The 23430-nt window shown below is 38.0% G+C and overlaps 1 protein-coding gene across 1 annotated transcript in view; it reads left to right on the plus strand.

Moving 5' to 3' along the window:
- The window catches only part of COL19A1 (collagen type XIX alpha 1 chain), a 431873-nt gene that overhangs the window by 69969 nt on the left and 338474 nt on the right, over nt 1-23430 (plus strand). The window contains exons 6-8 of the mRNA XM_015472743.3: nt 1793-1873; nt 7884-8009; nt 9235-9270. Coding sequence (XP_015328229.2) covers nt 1793-1873; nt 7884-8009; nt 9235-9270 — 243 coding nt within the window. The remainder of the gene's footprint in view (nt 1-1792; nt 1874-7883; nt 8010-9234; nt 9271-23430) is intronic.

Consider the following 23430-nt stretch of genomic DNA (forward strand, 5'->3'; position numbering starts at 1 on the left):
TAGTGATTGCATTTTATTGCACGTGTACTACCCATGTGCTTTTGTGTAGAGAAATAGGTGACATAACTGATAAAAGTGTGTTTTAAAATTCCTTGTGACAGAGTCAGTGTATTTGTATTCTAAAGCACTGCACTGTGTCAATGAAAGATTCTAATGTAACTAATGAATTAAAAAAGCATAATTAAACTAGTCTGATTGTAGTTTCAGTGTCATAGGTACTTTATTAGGTTCTAATCCATGAAAAATTGGTCATCTATCTTCAGTTAAGTAAAATAATTCATATGAAGGTCCTAAAACAGTGGATGATACATAATAGAATTTCAGTATTTATTGACTATTCAGGTAACAGTGTTGATGATAAATTAGTTTTAGTTAAGGAAAATATTAATGGGAGTCTCCTCATTCTTCATCCTATATAATGGGTATGTTGCTGCCTGATGTTTCATTAGACTGTGTAAGACAGTGTATTTAAACTTTATAAATAAAAGCTTACTTCAGTAACCTTGGGAAAAGTTATAGAGAAGAAATCATTACGTTTCATTTTTCATTTCATCTCAGAATTTTGCATTGACTGCAAATCTTAAGCTGCTCATGAATCCAAAAGGCGTCTGGCATTCTTAATGCTTTCTATGAGCTGAAATGATTCTGTTCATTTCAGTGTAGAGAATAATTACGGCTTTTTTCCTCCTTTCTTGCTTTTTTGGTGTTGGGGTAGAGATTCAGAGCTAACCACAGATATTTGCTTTCTGTTATCATAGAATTAACTGTTATGTTATTACAGTTGGGTCTCACTGTAGAAAATAATGATCTCAAAGAAATACATAATCTACCTCTGTTACATTAGGATACAGAGAAAGAGGGGGAAGAGAAGAGGAGAGAGAGAAAGAGAAAGATGGGGAGGAGGAAGAGAAGGCAAGGGGGAAGATGTTGTTTATGGGCTATATTGTATGTCAAATCATCATATGATTAATTATTAATAAATTATTAAATTTGAAACCACAGACTAATTTAAAACAGTGCCTCTGCCCATCTATTATGTTGAAATTTTGTCAATAGTCTGTACCATTTGCTTTCTCTGATGTGGTTATTTGGCCTTGCCTTTACAGGAATGACTGTACTTCCTGAAACTACTTTTAATTTCATATCCAAATGCCAACAAATGTGAATTTGCTGAGCAAAGAGAAGAATCAATTATTTATTTATTTTTTAGAATCAATTTTTTTTGTAAAAAGATTATGCGTCTTGGTCAGGTGTATGCCATATAACATAAAATCCATAGGTATTAAACAGAATCCATGAAAAATAGATAAAACTAAATACCACTTTTTTCCCCACTTTGGGAAGTGAGCATCTGTTTTAGTCTCTCAAGTTGGAGGCCTGGAACTACAGATAAAGGCTTTTCCATCATAAGCTCATACCTTTTACTTTACTTTTTCTCCAGAATTTTTTTACTTTGAAATATTCCTCATTTTGTGAGCATACTTTATTGTAGTGCATTATCTCTAATTAAATACTTCTTTTTTCATGGTTTGAAACAAGGAGCAAAGATTTGCAATTGCTCTTATTATGTGATTTTCTTTACATAGAGATCTGTCTCAAAAACTGGCTCCATTACTGTTTCTCAAATGGTCCATAAAATCATGAATCCTAAATGAAATAAAACCCCAAATATCTGCCAGTGCTTTATTTGTATTAACTTATTTTTTTCTTTCCAGTTAACATCATTCTCAAATGCCCGAATGTGATTTTCAAACAACATTAATGATATGTCTTATTACTAATTTTTTAATAGATTGAACTTCACCAACTTCAGATCTACTGTAACTGGAACTTCATAGCCCAAGAAACATGTTGTGAGATATCAGACATTAAGGTAAGTTCATTTTCTCGTGTGTGAAGACCACAGAAGGCCAGTTGCCTGGGCTGTAGAGTCATATGTAGAGCAGCCCGGAATGTGTGCTGTTGAAACCAGTTGAGCAAATAGTTCTGAGCCAGAGACCCCTCTCAAGGCCTTCCCACCATTTCTTGCCACCATTTTAATCCCAGTGTTTTATCCTGAACTTCAGGAATGATATGGCCTTACTGTGGACTCAACATGAGTAAAAGAGAATCCATCCATGCCTTTATTCCTAAACTATGTTCTGACATGTTCTGATGGAAGGATCATTATTCTCCAGTTATAGGGATTTTACATCTGTGATCATGTTATTCTTATTCACTTCTCTCTTCTAGCCTGCCACCCATTCTGGGCAGTTTTCCTTTGTGAGAGACTTTTTCCCACTGCATCTTCCCCTGCTCCTGTTTCTGCCTTTACTTCGTGCCTAGACTGTTGCATTGTCATGCCATCAGCCTTTCCCATCCTCAGCACAACCAGAATAAGTCTCCAAATCACTGCTTTGTAGATTCATTTACATTCTTCCACTGAACATCTGTTATTCGAAAGCATTGATCTTTTGGGCATTGTGCTAAGGAACAAGGCTAGCTAACATGAATAAGGCGCATTCCCTGCCCTCTACTCATCCCTCTGTTCAAGCCTTTGGTCACTCTCTGTTCACAACAAGTAATACATTCAGTTTCTTAGCCTCTAATTCTTAATATCCTCCACCCAATTCTACAACTATTGCTTTCTTGTGGTAACTTTTCATTCAAATAGTACTCAATTCAGTGCTTTAGGTATCTCTCATTGCAATGGCCATGTGGGCACCTTATATCATTAGATATAGTTGTATTTGTTTTTAATTTATTCAGCTACCTTTTAAATTCATTGACGGGATTATACTTTTGTAAGCTTCTTTTATGATTCCTAGTGCTTTGTTTGTAAAAGGGGTCAAAACATTGTTTCTTGACTCTAGTTTGAAAGGGATTAATTCTAAGAAGTCTTTAACAGAAAGAACATATAAAAAGTAAAAGCAAAATGTGAAAATATTATTCGTTGTGTCAGATTTTCCAGAAGTTCCACACTTAAACCATTGAAAATAAAATTTTATTAATAATTTCATAATTAAAAACATTTTAAACTTTTATCACTCACTTTGGGTAGTAGAATAATAATGTGACCAACTGACTCAAAGCATAGCTAAATCTCTAAAAATTGTATATTTTGCTTATGTAACTTGGTTTAATAAACCGTATCTCCAACGTAGTTCATGGATCTCATTTCAGTGAAAGCCAGCCAAATATCTTTCTATAAATATCTGAAAAGATAATTGAGAATGCCAATATACAGACTTGAAATACCTAGACTTCCTGGAGCCACACATTTAAATCTTAAAGATGTGAATTCTCCAAAAGTTTTTCTTTCATTAATTACGCTTCTTTTATGTGAGAGCTCTTTAAACTAATAATTTTCCTTGATTGAAAAGTAATATAATGATTTTTTAAATTATTGCTTCATTTTCTCTTTAAAAAAATTTTTAATTGAAGGATAATTGCTTTACAGAATTTTGTGGTTTTATGTCATACATCAACAAGAATCAGCCATAGGTATAGCCATGTCCCCTCCCTCCTGGACTGCCCTCCTATCTCCCTCACCATCCCACCCTTCAGCCTGTTGCAGAGCCCCACTTGAGTTCTCTGAGTCACACAGCCAATTCCCATTGGCTACTCATTTTACATATGGTATTGTAAATTTCTATGTTACTGTCTCTATACATCTCCCCTTCCCACCATGTCCATAGATCTGTTCTGTGCCTGTTTCTCCATTGCTGCCCTGAAAATAAATTCATCAGTGCCATCTCTTCAGATTCCATTTATACATGTCAGTATCAGCTCAGTTCAGTCATTCAGTCCTGTCCGACTCTTTGCGACCCCATGAGCCGCAGCACACCACGCCTCCCTGTCCATCACCAACTCGCAGAGTCCACCCAAACCCATGTCCATTGAGTCAGTGATGCCATCCAGCCATCTCATCCTGTGACATCCCCTTCTCTTCCTGCCCCCAATCTTTCCCCGCTTCAGGGTCTTTTCAAATGAGTCAGCTCTTTGCATCAGGTGGCCAGAGTATTGGAGTTTCAGCTTTAGCATCACTCCTTCCAATGAACACCCAGGACAGATCTCCTTTAGGATGGACTGGCTGGATCTCCTTGCAGTCCAAGGGACTCTCAAGAGTCTTCTCCAACACACAGTTCAAAAGCATCAGTATACAATATTTATATTTCTCTTTCTGACTTACTTCACTCTGTTTCGTCCACCTCATTAGAACAGGCTCTAGTTTCGTCCACCTCATTAGAACAGATTCAAATGTGTTCCGTTTTATGACTGAGTAGTATTCCATTGAATATATGTACCACAGTTTCTTTATCCATTCATCTGTCAATGGACATCTGGGTTGCTTCCATGTTCTAGCTATTGTAAGTAGCACTGCAGTGAACACTGGGGTACATGTGTCTTTTTCAGTTTTTATTTCCTCAGGGTATATGCCTAGGAGTGGGATTGCTGGGTCATATGGTGGTTTTATTCCTAGTTTTGTAAGGAGTCTCCGTACCATCTTTCATAGTGGCTGTATCAATTTACATTCCCACCAGCAATGCAAGAGTGTTCCCTTTTCTCCACACCCTCTCCAGCATTTATTGTTTGTAGACTTTTTGATGATGGACATTCTGACTGGTGTGAAGTCTCATTGTACTTTTGATTTGCATTTCTCTGATAATGAGTGATGTTGAACATATTTTCATATGTTAGCCATCTGTATGTCTTCTTTGGAGAAATGTCTCTTGAGGTCCCTTTCCCACTCTTTGATTGGGTTGTTTGCTTTTCTGGTATTGAGTTGTATGAGCTGCATGTATATTTTGGAAATTAATTCTTTATCAGTTGTTTCATTTGCTATTATTTTCTACCATTCTGTGGATTGTCTTTTCACTTTGCATGTAGTTTCCTTTGCTGTGCAAAAGATTTTAAGTTTAATTAGGTCCCACTTGTTTTTATTTTCATTACTCTAGGAGGTAGGTCATAGAAGATCTTGCTTTGATTTTATGTCATCGAGTGTTCTGCCTATGTTATCCTCTATGAGTTTAATAGTTTATTTTCTTATATTTAGGTCTTCTAATCCATTTTGAGTTTATCTTTGTATATGGTGTTAAGTGGTGTTCTAATTTCATTCTTTTGTATGTAGCTGTCCAGTTTTCCCAGCACCGCTTATTAAAGAGGCTGTCTTTGCCCCATTGTATATTCCTGCCTCCTTTGTCAAAAATAAGGTACCCATAGGTGCATGGGTTTATCTCTGGGTTGTCTATCTTGTTTCATTGGTCTATATTTCTGTTTTCGTGCCAGTACCATACTGTCTTGATGACTGTAGCTTTGTAGTATAACCTGAAGTCAGGAAGGTTGATTCCTCCAGCTCCATTCTTCTTTCTCAAGACTGCTTTGGCTATTTGGGGTCTTTTGTGTTTCCACATGAATTGTGAATTGTTTTGTTCTAGTTCTATGAAAAATACCAGTGGTAATTTGATAGGTATTGCATTGAATCTGTATATTGCATTTGGTAGTATAATCGTTTTCACAATATTGAGTCTTCCTACCCAGGAACATGGAACATCTCTCTATCTGTTTATGTCGTATTTGATTTCTTTCATCAGAGTCTTATAGTTTTCTGTATACAAGTCTTTTGTTTCCTTCAGTAGGTTTATTCCTAGATATTTTATTCTTTTAGTTGCAATGGTGAATGGTATTGATTCCTTAATTTCTCTTTCTGATTTTTCATGTAATGATGTTTTGATGTACCTAAATATTATATTCTTGACCAATAGTCACTCCAACTTGAATTATAAGAAAATTGTTTAAGGAAATAGGCAATACATTCAATGGTATGATTTGATAATTAAAAGCAGTGACATGACCCCACACATGAAAAAAATCATGTTTTAAAAAGATTTAGTTTTAAAGAGTAGAAAATAAGGTAGGAATTCATCTCCAAGCTTGGAAAAAATAATACAAGACCTCTTGTTTTCCTGCTCACAAGTATTTATGGGCAACATTACCATTATGTTCATGTTAAACAGGAAATAGAACATTCTACATTTACATTTAATGGAAATGTATGTTTTAGAAAGCTAATTCAGTACATCTGCTATAATTCTGGCATCAACTGTATATTTTTTTTAATATTTGAACTTAGGAAATTTTAATGTACTTGCTTAAAAATCTAATTTTGTCCTGTAATTTCAACTCAGACATCCTTTCTGTTATTAATATTTTAAAGCATATTTCAAAAGTGAGATTTATTCAGGATAATCTATAAATATATTTCCTTGCTGCTATTAATTAGATTTTCTAAAGCAGTCAGGTTTCATGACTACAGACCTAGACAGAGAGAATGAAGAATAAATAAGGAGAGAAAGAGAAAATCAGCAACATTTGTTGAAAATAAATGAGAGAGATTAGTAAAATGTTGAGGGCTAATTAACTGAAATCAAAACCAGAGGTTTTATGAAGAAAGGGGACCTTACTTGTATGTCTTATGTTCTATGTTGGCACTTTTTGAAATGTGTGGGCAGCTTTATAATGAAGCCTGAGACATGTTTTTAAAGTCATTTAAATCCCCAATGTAAAATAGTGAATCAGTTATCCACAGCAAAATTGTGAGCTTTGACTGCATCTCGATTACCTTAACTGAACCCATGGGACACAGGGCAGGACCTGGCTGGAAAACTGTATCAAATCATATAAGATAAATGGACTGTTTTAGTGATAATCCTGTGTATTTAATTCTAATGTAATTTTTAGACTATAGACTTGGAAATTTAATGTCAATAACTAAATAGATAATCATTAAATCTGCAGATAGTAAATTTGATAGAACTAGTGATAAAGACAGGAAACTATTTGTAGTTTTTCTGGGAGCTATTTTTCTTATAGTGTTTACTGTGTTCAAAAGCATTAGAATGCTACCCATTTTTCAAATTTTTTTTTGTTTGAAAAGCAATGTATGTTTACTATATAAAATTTGGAAAATATAGCCACATTCAAGGAAGAAAGTAAATATCAACTGTGATCTCACAGCGATAAATAACCACGGACAATATTTTAACTTTGTATCCTGACAATACTTTCCCAGGCATATATAACTTGTAGTATATAAAGTAATGTGTGAAGCCTTCCCCCTAAACTGCGAATTCAGAGATATGAAATTGTAAATTCATGAAATTGCAGATTCAGAGTTACAAACCATGGTAAGGACTCTTGTAAATGATGTTGAGGGGAAAGGAAACATTTATCTTCTTCAGATGCTCCATCTGGGTTTATTTTTTGATAGAAAAAAAGTTCATTGCTTTGAAACCAAATTTTACTTCCTGTGGCCCCACATGTTATAAACCCAGTGGGGAAGTGATGAAAATCATCACTTTGTTACAGGGAAGATTTTAATAACTTTATAGAACAATGGAATGGAATAAGATATATGTATTTTGAGTAAATATATACCACCTTAGAGCGTAAAAGAGTTTATATTTTACTTTTACATGTCTTTATCATCATCCTGTTGAAGTAAATGTTTTAAAAGTTCGAATTACATTCTTTTTTCCTAAATTTGTTTCCAGAACACACATATCAATGTTATTTGTGTAAAGCATTTTACTGTAACAATTCAGTTCTTATAAATGTTTGATGTTGCTGTACTTGTCATAAATTCACATATAATAGCTTTAGAATTTCTCACCAAACCTGGCATTTTAATACACTTCTAGTGTGTTGTCATTGTAATAGATACTAGGAGGCTAGTGAAAGGGTAAAGTTGTTATGGACTTTCACATGCTGGGTGAGCCTTTGGTTGTTAGAAGGAAGTTCTTGCAGGTAAACCCAACCATGCCTAGTTTGGTGGGAGTCAGTGCTGGGAATGTCACGGTGTTTGGAATTGACTCTGTATCCTAAAGCCTCTTTTTGGATTTCAGTGCCCAGAGCAGCCTGGCTTTGGAGGTACTGCAGCATCACCAGCACCTGCTCATGCCAGCAGAATGTCTGCATTTTTGCCAGCAAAGCAGGAACTCACAGACCAGTGCCAGTGCATGCCACACAAGGTATGCTCGTCTTCACCTGTGCCCAGGGGAAAGGCACTCCACACTGTGAGCCAGGCCTATGTGTGGTCCTGGTGCACAGAACGCAGCTTGCTCTCTAGTGCAAGTTAAATCAGGCGCCTGGGCCCCTCAGTCCCTGGGTGAGTTAAAGAGAAACGCTTGGGTTAGGATTCCCTGGATTTCAATCTAGATAGTTTCGAGGCCATCTGACCTTCTTTCCTGAGTGGGAAGTAGAATGAAAGGAAAATAAAGGGTACAACAAGTACCCTGTACGACAAGTTATGTGTGAGGATGAAACACATGCGAGGAATAGGCTTAAGTCATGGAAATTCTGGAGAAGAAAATGGCAACCACTCCAATACTCTTGCCTGGAAAATCCTATGGACGGAGGAGCCTGGTAGGCTACAGTCTATGGGGTCGCAAACAGTCAGATACAACTGAGCAGTTCACTTTCACTTATGGGAATTCACAAGTTATGGGAAACACAGAGCCTGTCCTTCAACACATACCCAAAGGTATTCCACATACTGTGTTTCTGTCGTGTGGAGACTGTATCTGTCCACTACTTCAAATACCCACTCAGATTTCCCCTCTGCTGTGAGTTGTATAGGGAATGCAGAAGGGCTGTTATTGCCCAAAGAATTTGTTTCGCTTGCCCTTCCCTGGCCAGGAAGCCTGAGTCCATTGAGGGACATGAATGTCTTTTGTGGATGTTAATGGCATTGTGGGACCTGTCCTTGAAGTAGGCTGAGTGACCTCTGGACAGCTTCCCTCTATACCAGTACCCAAGGGTAGGAAAACTTGTCCTAACTCCTAGAGGTCCAAAGTGCTGTGACTTCTTGCATGCTCAGGCTCAGGGCTTCCTGTCCTGGCTGGAGGAGTGGGGAGGAGTGTAAGTTAGAAATTTAGAGGAACCTTGCATTTCCTCTACCAACCAGTACTACAGTGTGAGCTCTGTGAGAAAGGCTATACGAGGTACAGGGGGCATGGAGGAGAGTGCGTATCCCAGCCCATGACAGGTCTCCAGGAGGAGATGATGCTGGCAGGTGTTTGGAAGAGGTGGGTAGTGAGCCTTTGATGAGGGCAGAAGAGACTCCCTGCAGAGGGGTCTGCATCAACTCCCAGGAGAGCACAGCTTTGTCTTACTATGGTCAGCTGATTTATAAACTGTATGTATTTAGTTCAGTGTGACCGAATATGTGTTAACACACAATTCATTTCTGCTCAGGGAGAAGCAGGCTCACCTGGACAGAAAGGAGAGCAGGTAAGACCCCACCGAATGCTGTCAGGATGAAAGAGGATATGCTCAAAGTTGACTTCAAACTTGTTTCCATCTGATTTTTTCTGTGTCCCACACAAATGTGCATTTCTGTAAAAAGCTATTGAATATATTTAAGTGCTGATTATTGAAATACCGAAGACTGTATCAGCATGTAAATCTGTTTTTGCGTTCCTAATTAGGCTGGTCTATTCTCCTGCTATGCAGGAGATCTGGGTTCGATCTCTGGGTTGGGAAGATCCCCTGGAGAAGGAAATGGCAACCCACACCAGTACTCTTGCCTGGAAAATCCCATAGATGGAGGAGCCTGGTAGGCTACAGTCCATGTGGTTGCCAAGAGTCGGGGTGATTTCACTTTCAAAATGTACCTGTAAACCACAAGCAAAATTGTGAAGCAAGAAAGTCTGTTTCTTAGCTGGTGTTTACCCTTGTTTAGCATTTTCTTCTTCAAATACTTGACAAATTCCTGTTTGCTGACAGGTCTCCACTGGAGATTTTTCATCACTTAATTCAAACAGCTTACCTTTGTTGAACACCTTCTCTGCATGAGGCCTAGTACTAGATGTTATAGGGAATAGAAAGAATAGGATATGTTCCCTGTTGGCGAGGATTTTTACATCTGCAAGGAGATAGAAGACCTTACAAGGCCACACATAATAGGTCCTGTAGAGGATTACAGGGACCCTAAGGGAACAGGCATTGGGAAGATCCCCTGGAGAAGTAAATGGCAGCCCACTCCAGCATTCTTGCCTGGAAAATCCCATGGGTGGCGGAGCCTGGTCGCAAAGAGTCAGACACAACTGAGCAAAGGGAAGAAGAAGGGAACAGTCTGGGGACTGGAGAGAGAGTGTGCTGGAGGAGATGGTGACAGCCAGATGGGTGTGGATCTGATTCTAGCCAGGATTCATGCTTAGAGACTTACCTTCCCTTCTCCCCATCCTTCTCAGAATGCAACTGTCCTCTTCCCCACTCTCTGAGTCATGTCTTTTTTTAGCTAACTACTAGATATATTAATTCCTGCTAAGGTTAGATATTGATTATGTTCTTACTGTTTTCCAAGGTAAAACAGGTTTAAGTTCTTTTCATGTCTTAACTGGAAAGTCCATGGTTTTAAATTATTTACATAATCTACATGGACTTCTTATTTTAAAAGATAAGAGACTGAAGTCTGCTAAATGACTGATCCATCAAAGTTGCACAGGAAACTTCAACCAAACTATCCTCACCAGCACCTGTTATATATTGTCTTTTTGATAATAGCCTTTCTAGCAGTTGTGAGATGTTATCTCATTGTGGTTTTGATTTGCATTTTCCTGATGATTAGTGATGTTGGCCTTCTGTATATCTTCTTTGGAAAAATGTCTATACAGATTTTCTGCCCACTTTGAATAGGATTGTGCGCTTTTTTTCCTGTTAAGTTGTATGTCCTCTTTATGCATTTTGGGTATAAAATTATATATGCCTTACCAGATGTCTGATTTGCAAATAGTATTTCCATTCAGATTTCATGTATAAGCAATATCGTATCATATTTGTCTTTCACTGTCTGGCTTACTTCACTTAGCATGGACCTAATCTCTTGGTCCATCCCTGTTGCTGCAAATGTCATAATTGCATTCTTTTTTATGACTGAGTAATATTCCACATCTTTTTTTTTAACTTATTTTATATTGGAGTATAACTGATTAGCAATATTGTTGTAGTTTCAAGTGGACAGCAACGGGATTCAGCCATACATATACATTTATCCATTCTCCCCGAAACTTTCCATCCACCCAGAGTGCTACATAACATTGAGCAGATTTCCCTGTGCTATACAGTAAGACTTTCTTCTTTATCCATTCTTCTGTCAATGGACAAATTAGGTTGTTTCCATGTCTTAGCTGTTGTAAGTAGCCAACACTATATATTGAAGAGACTGTCCTTTCCTCAGTGTATATTCTTGACTTCTTTGTCATAAATTAATTAACCATACATGTGTGGGTTTGTTTTTGGGTTCGCTGTTCTGTTCCATGGGCTTCCCTGGTGGCTCAGTGGTGAAGAATCTGCCTGCTAATGCAGGACATACAGGTGTGATCCCCGGGTTTGAAAGATCCCTTGGAGAAGGAAATGGCAGTCACTCCAGTATTCTTGCTTGGGAAATCCCATGGACAGAGGAATCTGGCAGGCTGTAGTCCATGTGTTCACAAAAGAGGTAGACATGACTTAGCAACTAAACAATAACAACATTCTGTTCCATTGATCTATATGTCTATTTTGTGGGAATACCATACTGTTTTAATTACTATAGCTTTATAATATGGTTTGAGAACAAGATCCACCTAAATACTACCTACAGTTCACTCACTTTAGATATAAATACACACACAAACGGAAAGTGAAGGGATGGAAAAAGGTATTCCATGCAAATAGAAATCAAAAGGTAGCTGAGGTAGCTATGCTAATCTGACAAAATAGTCCTTAAAGAATGTCAAAAGAGACAAAGATGACTTTTATATAATGATAAAGTGATCATTCCAACAAGAGGATGTAACATATGTAAATATTTATGCACCTAATATATATAAAGCTAAATATATTAAGAAAATATTAACATATATAAAGGGAGAAATAATAAGTAATACAATAATAGTAGGGAATTTTAATGCCCCACTACATCAATGGATAGCTCATCCAGACAGAAAATCAATAAGGAAACATTAGCCTTAAATGATAGATGAGCCAGATGAATTTAAGAGATATATATAGAATATTCCCTCTTAAAGCAATAGAATATATTTTTCTCAAGTGTAAATGGAACATTTTCTAGAATAGATTGTATTTTAGGCCATGAAACAAGTCTTAATGAATTAAAAGGATTGAAATTATATCAAGCATATTTTTCTCACCACAGTGGTATGAAACTTGAAATTAATTACACAAAGAAAACTGGAAAATTCATAGATGTTGAGATTAAACAGTATGCTACTGAGTAATCAATGAATGAAAGAAAAAATAAAAAAGAAATTAAAAAGTACCTTGAGACAAATAAAACTGGAACTATAACATACCAAAACTTGTGGGATGCAGCAAAAGCAGTTCCAGGAAGGGAGTTCATAGTCATAGATGCTTGCCTCAAGAAACAAAAAGAGGCTTAAATAAATAACCTGACTTTCTACCTTAACAAGCCAGAAAAAGAAAAATGAATGAAGTTGAAGTTAGTATAAGGGAGCAAATAAAAATTAGAACAGAAATAAATAGAGAATAAAAATACAATTGAGAAAATCAATGAAGCTAAGAGCTGATTTTCTGAAGAGATAAAAAATTGACCTGCCTATTAGCTAGATTCACAAAAGAAAAAGAGAGGACTCAAATAAAATAAAAAACGAAAGAGATCATGTCACAACTGATATCACAGAAATACAAATGATAATTATTAGCAGGTTTATTAAATGCCAAGCCTATAAAATATACAAAACTGTATGAGTTATAATGTATTAAATAATTTTCCACTTATGATACATTTAAAAAATACTAACATTTGTTTTAACTTCCAGACTGCCCAAAAGTCATAATGACAAGAGATTTTTGTGGCAAGGCAAAAACAACTGGGATAAAATATATTGATAATCTAGAGAACAAGGCAAATAATTAAATGATATACTTACTTTATTGTTTCAGTACATGCACCAGCATTTAATTAAGCCAGCGTAACCCTTGCTGTGCAAATATGAACTCAGATGACCATAGCATGAATGTTATCAGCTTTCTTTGCACTTGTAATAAACATAGGTGTATTGTTTTCTTTTGAGGATTTGATTATGAGTAAATTTCTGTTCTTGTTGTACTTTCTGATTCTGCAGCTTTAATATACAGTAAATAAAGATGGCTTTCCATCTGTGTTTGAGTCTTGTGTATAATTTTCATTATTAAAGTAGATGCTCAAATTAGTGCCTGCACAGTTTGAAGATCAGAAGTCATTTTTGCTCTTAGGCATTTTGAATAGTCAATTTTGTGAAATGATCAGAAGTAGAGTGTTACTGAGGCAACCAGATAGTATTCTCAAAGTTTTCCTTTTGGTCTGCTAAGACCAAGAAAGGATATTGAGGTTGGCGGGGCAGTGTATTAGCAGAAATACCACTTTGGAGCCTGAATCATTTGGGATTCAATCCTGTCTATCTCTTACTTGCTTTGAAACTGATGTTTTATAATGCTGAGTCAGCAGCTTATTATGAAGAGTAAATACTTAGTGCTAGGAGAAGGCAATGGCAACCCACTCCAGTACCTGGAAAATCCCATGGACGGAGAAGCCTGGTGGGCTGAAGTGCGTGGGGTCACGAAGAGTCTGACACGACTGAGCAACTTCACTTTCACTTTTCACTTTCATGCATTGGAGAAGGAAATGGCAACCCACTCCAGCGTTCTTGCCTGGAGAATCCCAGGGATGGTGGAGCCTGGTGGGCTGCCGTCTATGGGGTCGTGCGACGGACACGACTGAAGCGACTTAGCAGCAGTAGCAGCAGCAGGAACTGGCACAGAGTAGATACTTTATAAATGTATGTTTTCTCTGCTTTCCTATCTACAGTGTAATTGCTTACATGTTGAAAGAGAGGTGGAGATAATCCTTTTACATTGAGTTTAGTTTCTTTTACGGCTTGATCCAGAGCAAACAAATCTTTGTGAAAGAGTCCCTTAGAATTTTCAGTTGATTAAATGTTTTAGGTTATAAAAATTTTGAGCTGTTATTATATGGCTACTTATAATAAATACTAATAATTTAATGATAGTTATTTCTTCAAAAGATCAATGATTTAAGTCATTCATTCAAATCTGTGTTTATTTTGTTCCCAATATTATTTGACAAGACTTTTCTTAAATATAGCGTGCTAGTTTTTCAAGAGATTCCTTACATTGTTATGCTTAGATGATGCTGGTTAGGAACCATCCAGAGGTAACTGTAATTTAACTTTTTTCATTAACTATAAGGTATATATTACTAGTCTTTTGGTGCACTGTACTTTTGGCCCAAGGAGATAAAATGGAACAGGTTTTGAGAACACGGTTTCCAAATCTCTTTTCAAATTATGTACTACTCATTACAATGTTCCTAAAGGTGTTAAGTTTTGAGAATCCTTACTGTAATCTGTGTCTGCTTCATAAAGAGCAAATTTTACTTTTATTTATGCCAGTTCACTATGAGTTAGACTGTTCTGAATAGTCCTGTAATTAAATCCTGTTTCACGTGGATCAAAACCCACCAGTGGCTTCCTGTTTCCCTCAAGGTAGTACTGAAGCTCTTTCCAGGGGCCACAGTGTTCCCCACAATGAGTCAAGCCCATCCTAACTGGACTAACCGTCTCTCCTGCACTCCCCCGGTTCATGTCTGTTTCAGGGTCAATGTACCAGGCTACCTATACCTGGAATTTTCTTCTGGATTTTCACTTGGCTCTTTCCATCACATCATTTAGGCTCTGTCTCATAAATCACTTTGAAATAGAAAGGTCTTTATGACATTGCTATGTAAAAAGCATCCTTTCATTCTACCTCTATGTTCTTTATCTTCATAGCACTTTTATTGTTACTTGCCATGTTATTATTATGCCTCTGTTTATTTCCCCACTAGAATATGAGTTCCGCAAGCACCATACACAGAACAGCACATAATAGGAGCTAAAAATATGCTGAATGAATGAATGAACGTTATACCACAAAGAAAGTCTAAGTCATCAACTCAGCTGTTTCTAGAACCTGTGAATTCTGTGCCCCGTTGCCCAGGGGCCCTTGCCAGGCAAGGCGAAGAGTCAGGTTGTAGAGAAAGAACTAGGCAAGCTAAATCATAAAGAACTGTTATATTATTCACTAATGTTCTATTATACTTTTTCCTTTAAAAACCAAAAGCTTTAGAAAAAACTTTTACATAGCCTTAGCTTGATATTGCCAACTAGATAGTGAAGAATCAGAAATATTTGGAAAAAATGCCCCAAGTTTTGGCTTGACTTAATGTTTATCTGTACTGCCTATTTTCTCCTCCACACTGTGAAGCTTCATTAGTCTGATTTACGGCTGCTTTTTTCTTCATAAAGCTGATGACCCGCTCTCATGGAGAAACGTGATTTGAGATTCAACCACTGCTCATAAGACACGCAGCTGTGGTGAGCATTCTGTGTCAGGTCACCTAATCAAACCATTCTAACCATGCCCTCTCTCCAAGACTAAACTCTGGATGACATTACATGAAATAATAATTAATGGTTTTCTTTCATTTAGACTCAATTATTGTAATTTTATGAAATCTTTTAATTCCCTTTTCTTAGCAAGTATAGTTAGCAACCTAATTACTTAGCAACCGCTTTACTTTCTCAGTTTTTTAAGACCATTGTTAATACCTTCACCCACTTCAGAGTTGATATGCCCTCCGTTTTATCAAAGAGCAGCTCACTTTCAATGTTCCTGAACCTAAGGGGAAGTATGATCTGAGGTCTATTTGGGGAATAATTTTCCAGTTTATTTTTGTATTATTATCTTCCCTATAAAGTTCATTTCACCCAAAGTATAGGCTTTTTGAAATAATTGCTTTGCTGGTATAGTTTCAGAGAAAATCAAAATAATTTAAGCTGAAATAAGTTAACTTACTTGACTCTATAATGAAAAACTTTAGTACTGATTTTTTTCTACTACCCCTACCCTCTAATCTCAGTCTATGGAAGTTTCCACTCTGACTTCTCTAGTCTGTTGACCCAGAGATTACTAGTGAATTTCCCTTTATTTCCGATCCAGCATTACTTATATGCCCCTTCCAAAGGACACACCACACCAATAATAAATAATTGAATCAAAATATGTTCATAACATTTAAACAAGGAATATTTCCCCTTGTTTAACCTCAGAGAAGTAGAATTTAACATTTATGGTTTTGACTTTTGGTCTATGTCATTATGGAAGTAAAGAATATTTTTTCATCCTTTCTAATCCAATATTGAATGTATTAGATTAATTGACAAGTTCTTTTTTTTTTTTTGGCAACTTTACTGCATCTGATATAATCTCATCTAATCTGTAGGAACTCGAAGGTGACATTTTTTTGTGTACCTTAAATAAACATGTAATATCAGTGTAATAATGGTATTATATACTCATAAAATTCTGATGTATTTATTAATCTCTACTAAGCATTAGTGATAGAGAAATTCAAAGAGTTTACATTAGTTTCCACTGTCTCAAGAATAAGTTTATTAGACTGAATTTGTGAAAGAGCCATCAAAGCAATTAAAGGTAGCTCATCAGCTTCACTGAGCAAATTTTTCCAGGCAGGTGGAAGGCCAGGAAGCAGATAAATGGAGTAACCCAGCTTCAGGGATTTTCCTGGAGGATGCAATGGAAGGTCAGGCACACTAAATATAAAAATATAGGTGTCTTGGAGTCTGAAATTTCATAACTTACTTGATTTGAAAGCACCAGGTACTAGTTGAAGGAACAGGAAAGAGTCATTCCCTATCTTTGATAAATGTAAAAGAAATAACAAGCTAAATTGTTTATGTCTGTGTGGAGAATGTTTGAGTTTTGATTAGCACTTTGATAATTATTGCTAACTCTCTATTGGTTTATTGTCAGCAGTGTAATTTAATAATTTGTGAATAATATGAAGAAAGAACTTAAGGTATATTCTTTGGTGCAAGCAAAAGCAACTCATACTCTTTGGTGCACGCAGAAGCAGCTCATCTATGACAACCTGAGCAGTTAGTACACATTTGAAAAACTCCGAATGACTATTCCTATATTTCAGTGTGCAGTTGGTCTTAAAGGTGAATTGGGTACTCCTGGAATTCCTGGGGAAAAGCTATGCTGATTTGCTACTTGATTAAACTTTGTGGCTATTTTACTCAGTTGTATCACATAGGAAGGGAAAGTGCCCAGAAAAGTCTGGTATTTGGGAGGAGGTGGAAGTGAGTCAGCAAACTGTGGCCCTGCGGGAGGGCTGCCAAAAAATGCCTGCTGTGCAGTTTTGTAAATCAGGTTCTACTGGAACATAGTCATGCTCATGTGTCTTCATAGAGGCTAAGGCTGCTTTTGTGGTACACAACAGCATTTGGTGATTGTAGCAGAGATTCTAAAATGTTTGCTGTCTGGTCCTTTGCAAATAAACAGTTGCTCCAGAACATTGGCCATTATTCTAAGAGACCCAAGGCTTCTTAACTTCACTATTTTATGTTTGGTATAGTATCTTTTCTATGATTGTGGTTTTCATTCTGTCTGCCCTCTGATGGATGAGGATAAGAGGTTGATGGAAACTTCCTGATGGGAGAGACTGACTGAGAGGGAAACTGGGTCTTGTTCTGATGGGCGGGGCCAGGCTCAGTTGATTTTCTGTTGGTGGGCGGGACTGTGTTCCCTCCCTGTTTTTTGACCCATGGTGAAGGTATTGAAGATAATGGCCACCTCCTTCAAAAGGTCCCATGCACGCACTGCTGCATGCAGTGGCCCAGGCCCTGCAGCAGGCCACCACTGACGCACACCTCTGCCGGAGACTCCTGGAAACTCCTGGCAAGTCTGAATCAGTCTCCTGTGGGGTCACTGCTCCTTTTTCCTGGGTCCTGGTGTGCACAAGGTTCTGTTTGTGCCCTCCAAGACTCTGTTTCCCCAGTCCTGTGTAAGTTCTGGTGGCTCTATGGCTGGGTTAATGGCGACCTCCTCCAAGAGGGCTTATGCCATACCTGGATCTGCTGCACCCAGAAGCCCCTGCCCCTGCAGCAGGCCATTGCTGACCCGGACCTCCACAGGAGACACTCAGACACTCAAAGGCAGGTCTGGCTCAGTGTCTGTGGAGTCTCCTGGTGCACAAAAGATTCTGTTGAGCACTCCGAGTGTCTCTGGCGGGTACGGGGTTTGATTCTAAATTCAATTTTGTCCCTCTTACCGTCTTGCTGTGGCTTTTCCTTTGCCCCTGTTTGTGGCGTATATTTTTTTGGTGGGATCCAACATTCTCCTGTAGATGGTTGTTCAGCAGCGAGGTGTAATTTTGGAGTTCTCGCAGGAGAAGAGCACATGTCCTTTTACTCCACAATGTGCATGGGGAGAGCTCTCTGATGAGATGTAAAACCCTCAGGCCAACTGTGAACTCAAGTGTGTTTCCCAGGTTCCCTGGTCCTGGTTTGGCATCAGCGGCTCCAAGCCCTCAGCCATCCCCGAGCCATGGCCTCTGGTTACACCCCGTCACAGCCACCTGTCAGTCTCTCTGGCCCCTCTGGGTACACGGGGAAGGAGAAGGAGAAGTAGGGAGGGAAGGGGGGAGAAGGAGAGAGGAAGAAAGTGGGGAAAATCTTTAGACCATTCAGCTATGACCTAAATCAAATCCCTTATGATTACACAGTGGAAGTGAGAATTAGATCCAAAGGACTAGATCTCATAGACAAAGTGCCTGATGAACTATGGACAGAGGTTCGTGACACTGTACAGGAGGCAGTGATCAAGACCATCCCAAAGAAAAAGAAATGCAAAAAGGCAAAATGGCTGCCTTGAGGAGGCCTTACAAATAGCTGAGAGAAGAGAAGCTAAAGGCAAAGGAGAAAAGGAAAGACATACCCGTTTGAATGCAGAGTTCCAAAGAATAACAAGGAGAGATAAGAAACCTTCTCCAGTGATCAATGCAAAGAAATAGAGGAAAACAGTATTATGAGAAAGATCTCTTCAAAAACGTCAGAGATACCAAGGGAACACTTCATGAAAAGATGGGCACAATAAAGGACAGAAATGGTATGGACCTAAAAGAAGCAGAAGATATTAAGAAGATGTGGCAAGAACACACAGAAGAACTGTACAAAAAAGATCTTCATGACCCAGATAACCATGATGTTGGGATCAGTCACCTAGAGCCAGACATCCTGGAAGATGAAGTCAAGTGGGCCTTAGGAAACATCACTACAAACAAAGCTAGTGGAGGTGATGGAATTCCAGTTGAGCTATTTCAAATCCTAAAAGATGATGCTGTGAAAGTGATGCACTCAATATGCCAGCAAATTTGAAAAACTCAGCAGTGGTCACAGGACTGGAAAAGGTCAGTTTTCATTCCAATCCCAAAGAAAGGCAATGCCAAAGAATGCTCAAACTACTGCACAATTGCACTCATCTCACACTAGCAATGGCACCCCACTCTAGTACACTTGCCTGGAAAATCCCATGGACAGAGGAGCTTGGTAGGCTGCAGTCCATGGGGTCACTAAGAGTCGGACACAACTGAGCGACTTTGCTTTCACTTTTTACTTTCATGCGTGGAGAAGGAAATGGCAACCCACTCCAGTGTTCTTGCCTGGAGAATCCCAGGGACGGGGGAGCCTGGTGGGCTGCTGTCTATGGGGTCGCACAGAGTCGGACACGACTGAAGCGACTTAGCAGCAACACTAGCAAAGTTGCTGCAGTTCTGCTTATGGGGCAAGAAATTACAAATTTAAAGATTAAGTTGTCTTCAAGGTGCCATGCTGAATTTAAATGGATGTGTGTTACCCCTCTACAAGTGAATGAGTCCATGCACTCTTGGGAATGCATTAGGAATCATATTTTAGGCGTCTGGAATCATTCAGATTTTAGTATTGATATTTCTAAGTTACATCAGGATATTCAGAATATGAAGCAGGTGGAGTCTGACTTTTTCTCTCAATGGCTTTCTAATTCCCTCTTTGAAAATCTGGAGGGGTATCTTTCCCATGGATCCTTTTCTACAATAATGATTACTATGGCCATGTGCTTATGCCTTTAGTTCTAATTTGTGTAATGGCCCCGTGCCTTTTCAGAATACTCAGCTGAAGTGTTTCTGCTCTGTCTACTGAGTTTCATACCTATGTTCTAAAAAATAAAAAAGGGGGAGATGTCAGGAGCCACGTTAGGCATTACTGACAAAATGGAGGCACGGCCCCAGCCCCCTCCCTTCATTCCGCAGGCACGGACATGGGATGAAGGAGTCAGGCCTTGTAATTTTGACTTGTTTTTTCCTCTCCTCAGCTGAGTTGACTGAAAAGGAATATTAAGGTGCTTATTGTTCTTGAGAGGAGCATGAGAAGGCACAAAGCCTTCTGCAGCTGTGCTCAGAATAATTCATAAAGTTAATCATTGACATTTGTTTAAGGACTTTTACAAAAGAGTGTTCTAGGATGAGCACAGAGGCCGCAGCTTGAGGCCATGGGAGGGATTGCTATCTGAAGCCTATTTGTGAGGAAAATGTTTATGGCAAAGGAGTTTACTGAATTTAGGGCTTAGAAATAATTAAAATAGTTAGAAGTTAAGGATTTAAGGAATGTTGTAAAGTTAGCATATTTTACTACAGCTTATAGAGGTTAGGAATTTTAGAGATACTACAGCTGCTGCTGCTGCTGCTAAGTCCTTAGGGGCAAACAGGATTTAGAAAGATATGAAATAAACTGAGGAATGTAGCATGAGTTACAATGTAATCACAAGTTAACTATAGGACACATAAGAGAAAGTAGATAGTAAAGCTGATTCAGAGAGAATCGCTGAAGCAAGAACTCTGTTTGAAGAGCAACAGTGATTTATGGAGATAATAAATCTGGGTGAGGGGGAACTGAAAATGTCAAACCTCTGACCTAATGTTTTTGTAAAAGTATAAAAGAGAATCTTAAACTTGAAATAAACAGGCCGTCCAAAAAACTGAGAGGCTGTCTCGTTCACCGACACCGTTCATCTCTTCAGGTTAAATCCCTGACTGCTGAACTGGACTCTGGCACAAAGTAATGCTCAAAATCTTCCAAGTCAGGCTTCAACAATATGTGAACTGTGAACTTCTAGATGTTCAAGCTGGATTTAAAAAAAGGCATAGGAACCAGAGATCAAATTGCCAACATCTGATGGATCATCAAAAAAAGCAAGAGAATTCCAGAAAAAAAACCCATCTACTTCTGTTTTACTGACTATGCCAAAGCCTTTGACTGTGTGGATCACAACAAACTGGAAAATTCTTAAAGAGATGGGAATACCAGACCATCTGACCTGCCTCCTAAGACATCTGTATGCAGGTCAAGAAGCAACAGTTAGAACTGGACATGGAACAACAGACTGGTTCCAAATTGGGAAAGGAATACGTCAAGGCTGTATATTGTCACCCTGCTTACTTAACTTATATGTAGAGTACATCATGAGAAATGCTGGGCTGGAGGAAGCACAAGCTGGAATCAAGATTGCTGGGAGAAATATCAATAACCTCAGATATGCAGATGACACCACCCTATGGCAGAAAGCAAAGAACTAAAGAGCCTCTTGATGAAAGTGAAAGCGGAGAGTGAAAAAGCTGGCTTAAAACTCAACATTCAGAAAACTAAGATCATCGCATCTGGTCCCATCACTTCATGGCAAATGGATGGAGTAACCATGAAAACAGTGAGAGACTTTACTTTCTTGGGCTCCAAAATCACTGCTGATGGTGACTGCAGCCATGAAGTTAAAAGACGCTTGCTCCTTGGAAGAAAAGCTATGACCAACCTAGACAGCATATTAAAAAGGAGAGACAACTTTTGCCAACAGAGGTCCGTCTAGTCAAAGCTATGGTTTTTCAAGTGGTCATGTATGGATGTGAGAGTTGGACTATAAAGAAAGCTGAACACCAAAGAATTGATGTTTTTGAACTGTTGTGTTGGAGAAGACTCTTGAGAGTCCCTCGGACAGCAAGGATATCCAGCCAGTCAATCTTAAAGGAAATCAGTCCTGAATATTAATCGGAAGGACTGATGCTAAAGCTGAAACTCCAATACTTTGGCCACCTGATGCGAAGAATTGACTTATTGGAAAAGACCCTGATGCTGGGAAAGATTGAAGAAGGAGAAGGGGGCGACATGGAATGGTTGTATGGCATCACCGACTCAATGGACATGAATTTGAGTAGGCTCCTGCGGTTGGTGATGGACAGGGGAGCCTGGCATGCTGCAGCGCATGGGGTCACAAAGAGTCAGACATGACTAAGGGACTTCACTTTCTTTCTTTTTCTTTGATTTACAAGGTTTTGTTAGTTTCAGGTGTGTAGCAAAATGATTCTGTTACACTGATATGTATCTATATCTATATAGATATATCTGTTTATATAGATAGATACTAATAAAATAAATCTACACTTTTCCAGCTTCTTTTCTCCTACAGGTTATTACAAAATATTGAATATAGCTCCCTCTGCTATATGTGGGCCCTTGTTTATCTGTTTTATGTCTAGTAGTATGTATATGTTAATCCCCAACTTCTTATTTATCCCTCCCCTGCTTTCCTCTTTGGAAACCATAAGTCTGTTTTCTATATCTGTGACTCTATTTCTGTTTTGGAAATAAGTTAATTTATATCCATTTTTTTTTAGAATCCTCAAATAAGCAACCATATGATATAGTATCTTTTAATATGCATTTCACCACAGACATAAACTAAACATTTAAAAATATAGTACCATATGAGACATGATAAACAACAGTACAAGAAATCTATTTCAATCCATGAGTAAAATGGCTTTTACATTGTCTTCCCTGATACTGTAAAGATGATTCTAAATGATGAATCTACTCACAAGAAGTTAGCATGCTTATTCAGCAAACTTGAAAAAAAATGCTATATTTGTAAATTAAACTTCAATTACCTTGTCTTGTTTTTCACTTAAGTTGTTAAATTATTAGAGTTCGCATGTTTGATGCTAAGAAAATTCTCTTCTTCAGTAAAATAAGTTTAACATAGATCTTCATAGCTGTTCTAGCTGCACTAATTACTGCCTCATTATCTAGATGGTTGTGACCCTGTGGTTATTAACCTAACATTGTCACTAGAGTGAAGCTGAAGTGCTAGGAGGTTCCGAAGGTACTTTCTGAGTCCTTCTTAAGCATGTTTCGGATGTCTGAATGCTTCTTTGTTGCTGCGTTGTTTTTCTTAGGAATTATTCAGTCTAATATCCAAATTATTTACTCTTGTAAATGTCAAAATCTGTAAAACCGAACAAACTTTGTCAAACAGTGATACCTTGCAGCAAGGTATTTGGGCTTATTTGTGTTGCTGTCATTAAACGAAGGCTCTTCAATAAGTAAAAGTTCCTTCAGACACCTGTTTAAAGGTCTAATTCCTGCAAAATGCAGTATCCTCCAGAGAACACTATGAAATTTCCTAACTCTTAAAAGAGATTGCTCCATCCACATTTGC

This window comes from Bos taurus, chromosome 9, assembly GCF_002263795.3.
Source record: "Bos taurus isolate L1 Dominette 01449 registration number 42190680 breed Hereford chromosome 9, ARS-UCD2.0, whole genome shotgun sequence".
Taxonomy (NCBI): domain Eukaryota; kingdom Metazoa; phylum Chordata; class Mammalia; order Artiodactyla; family Bovidae; genus Bos; species Bos taurus.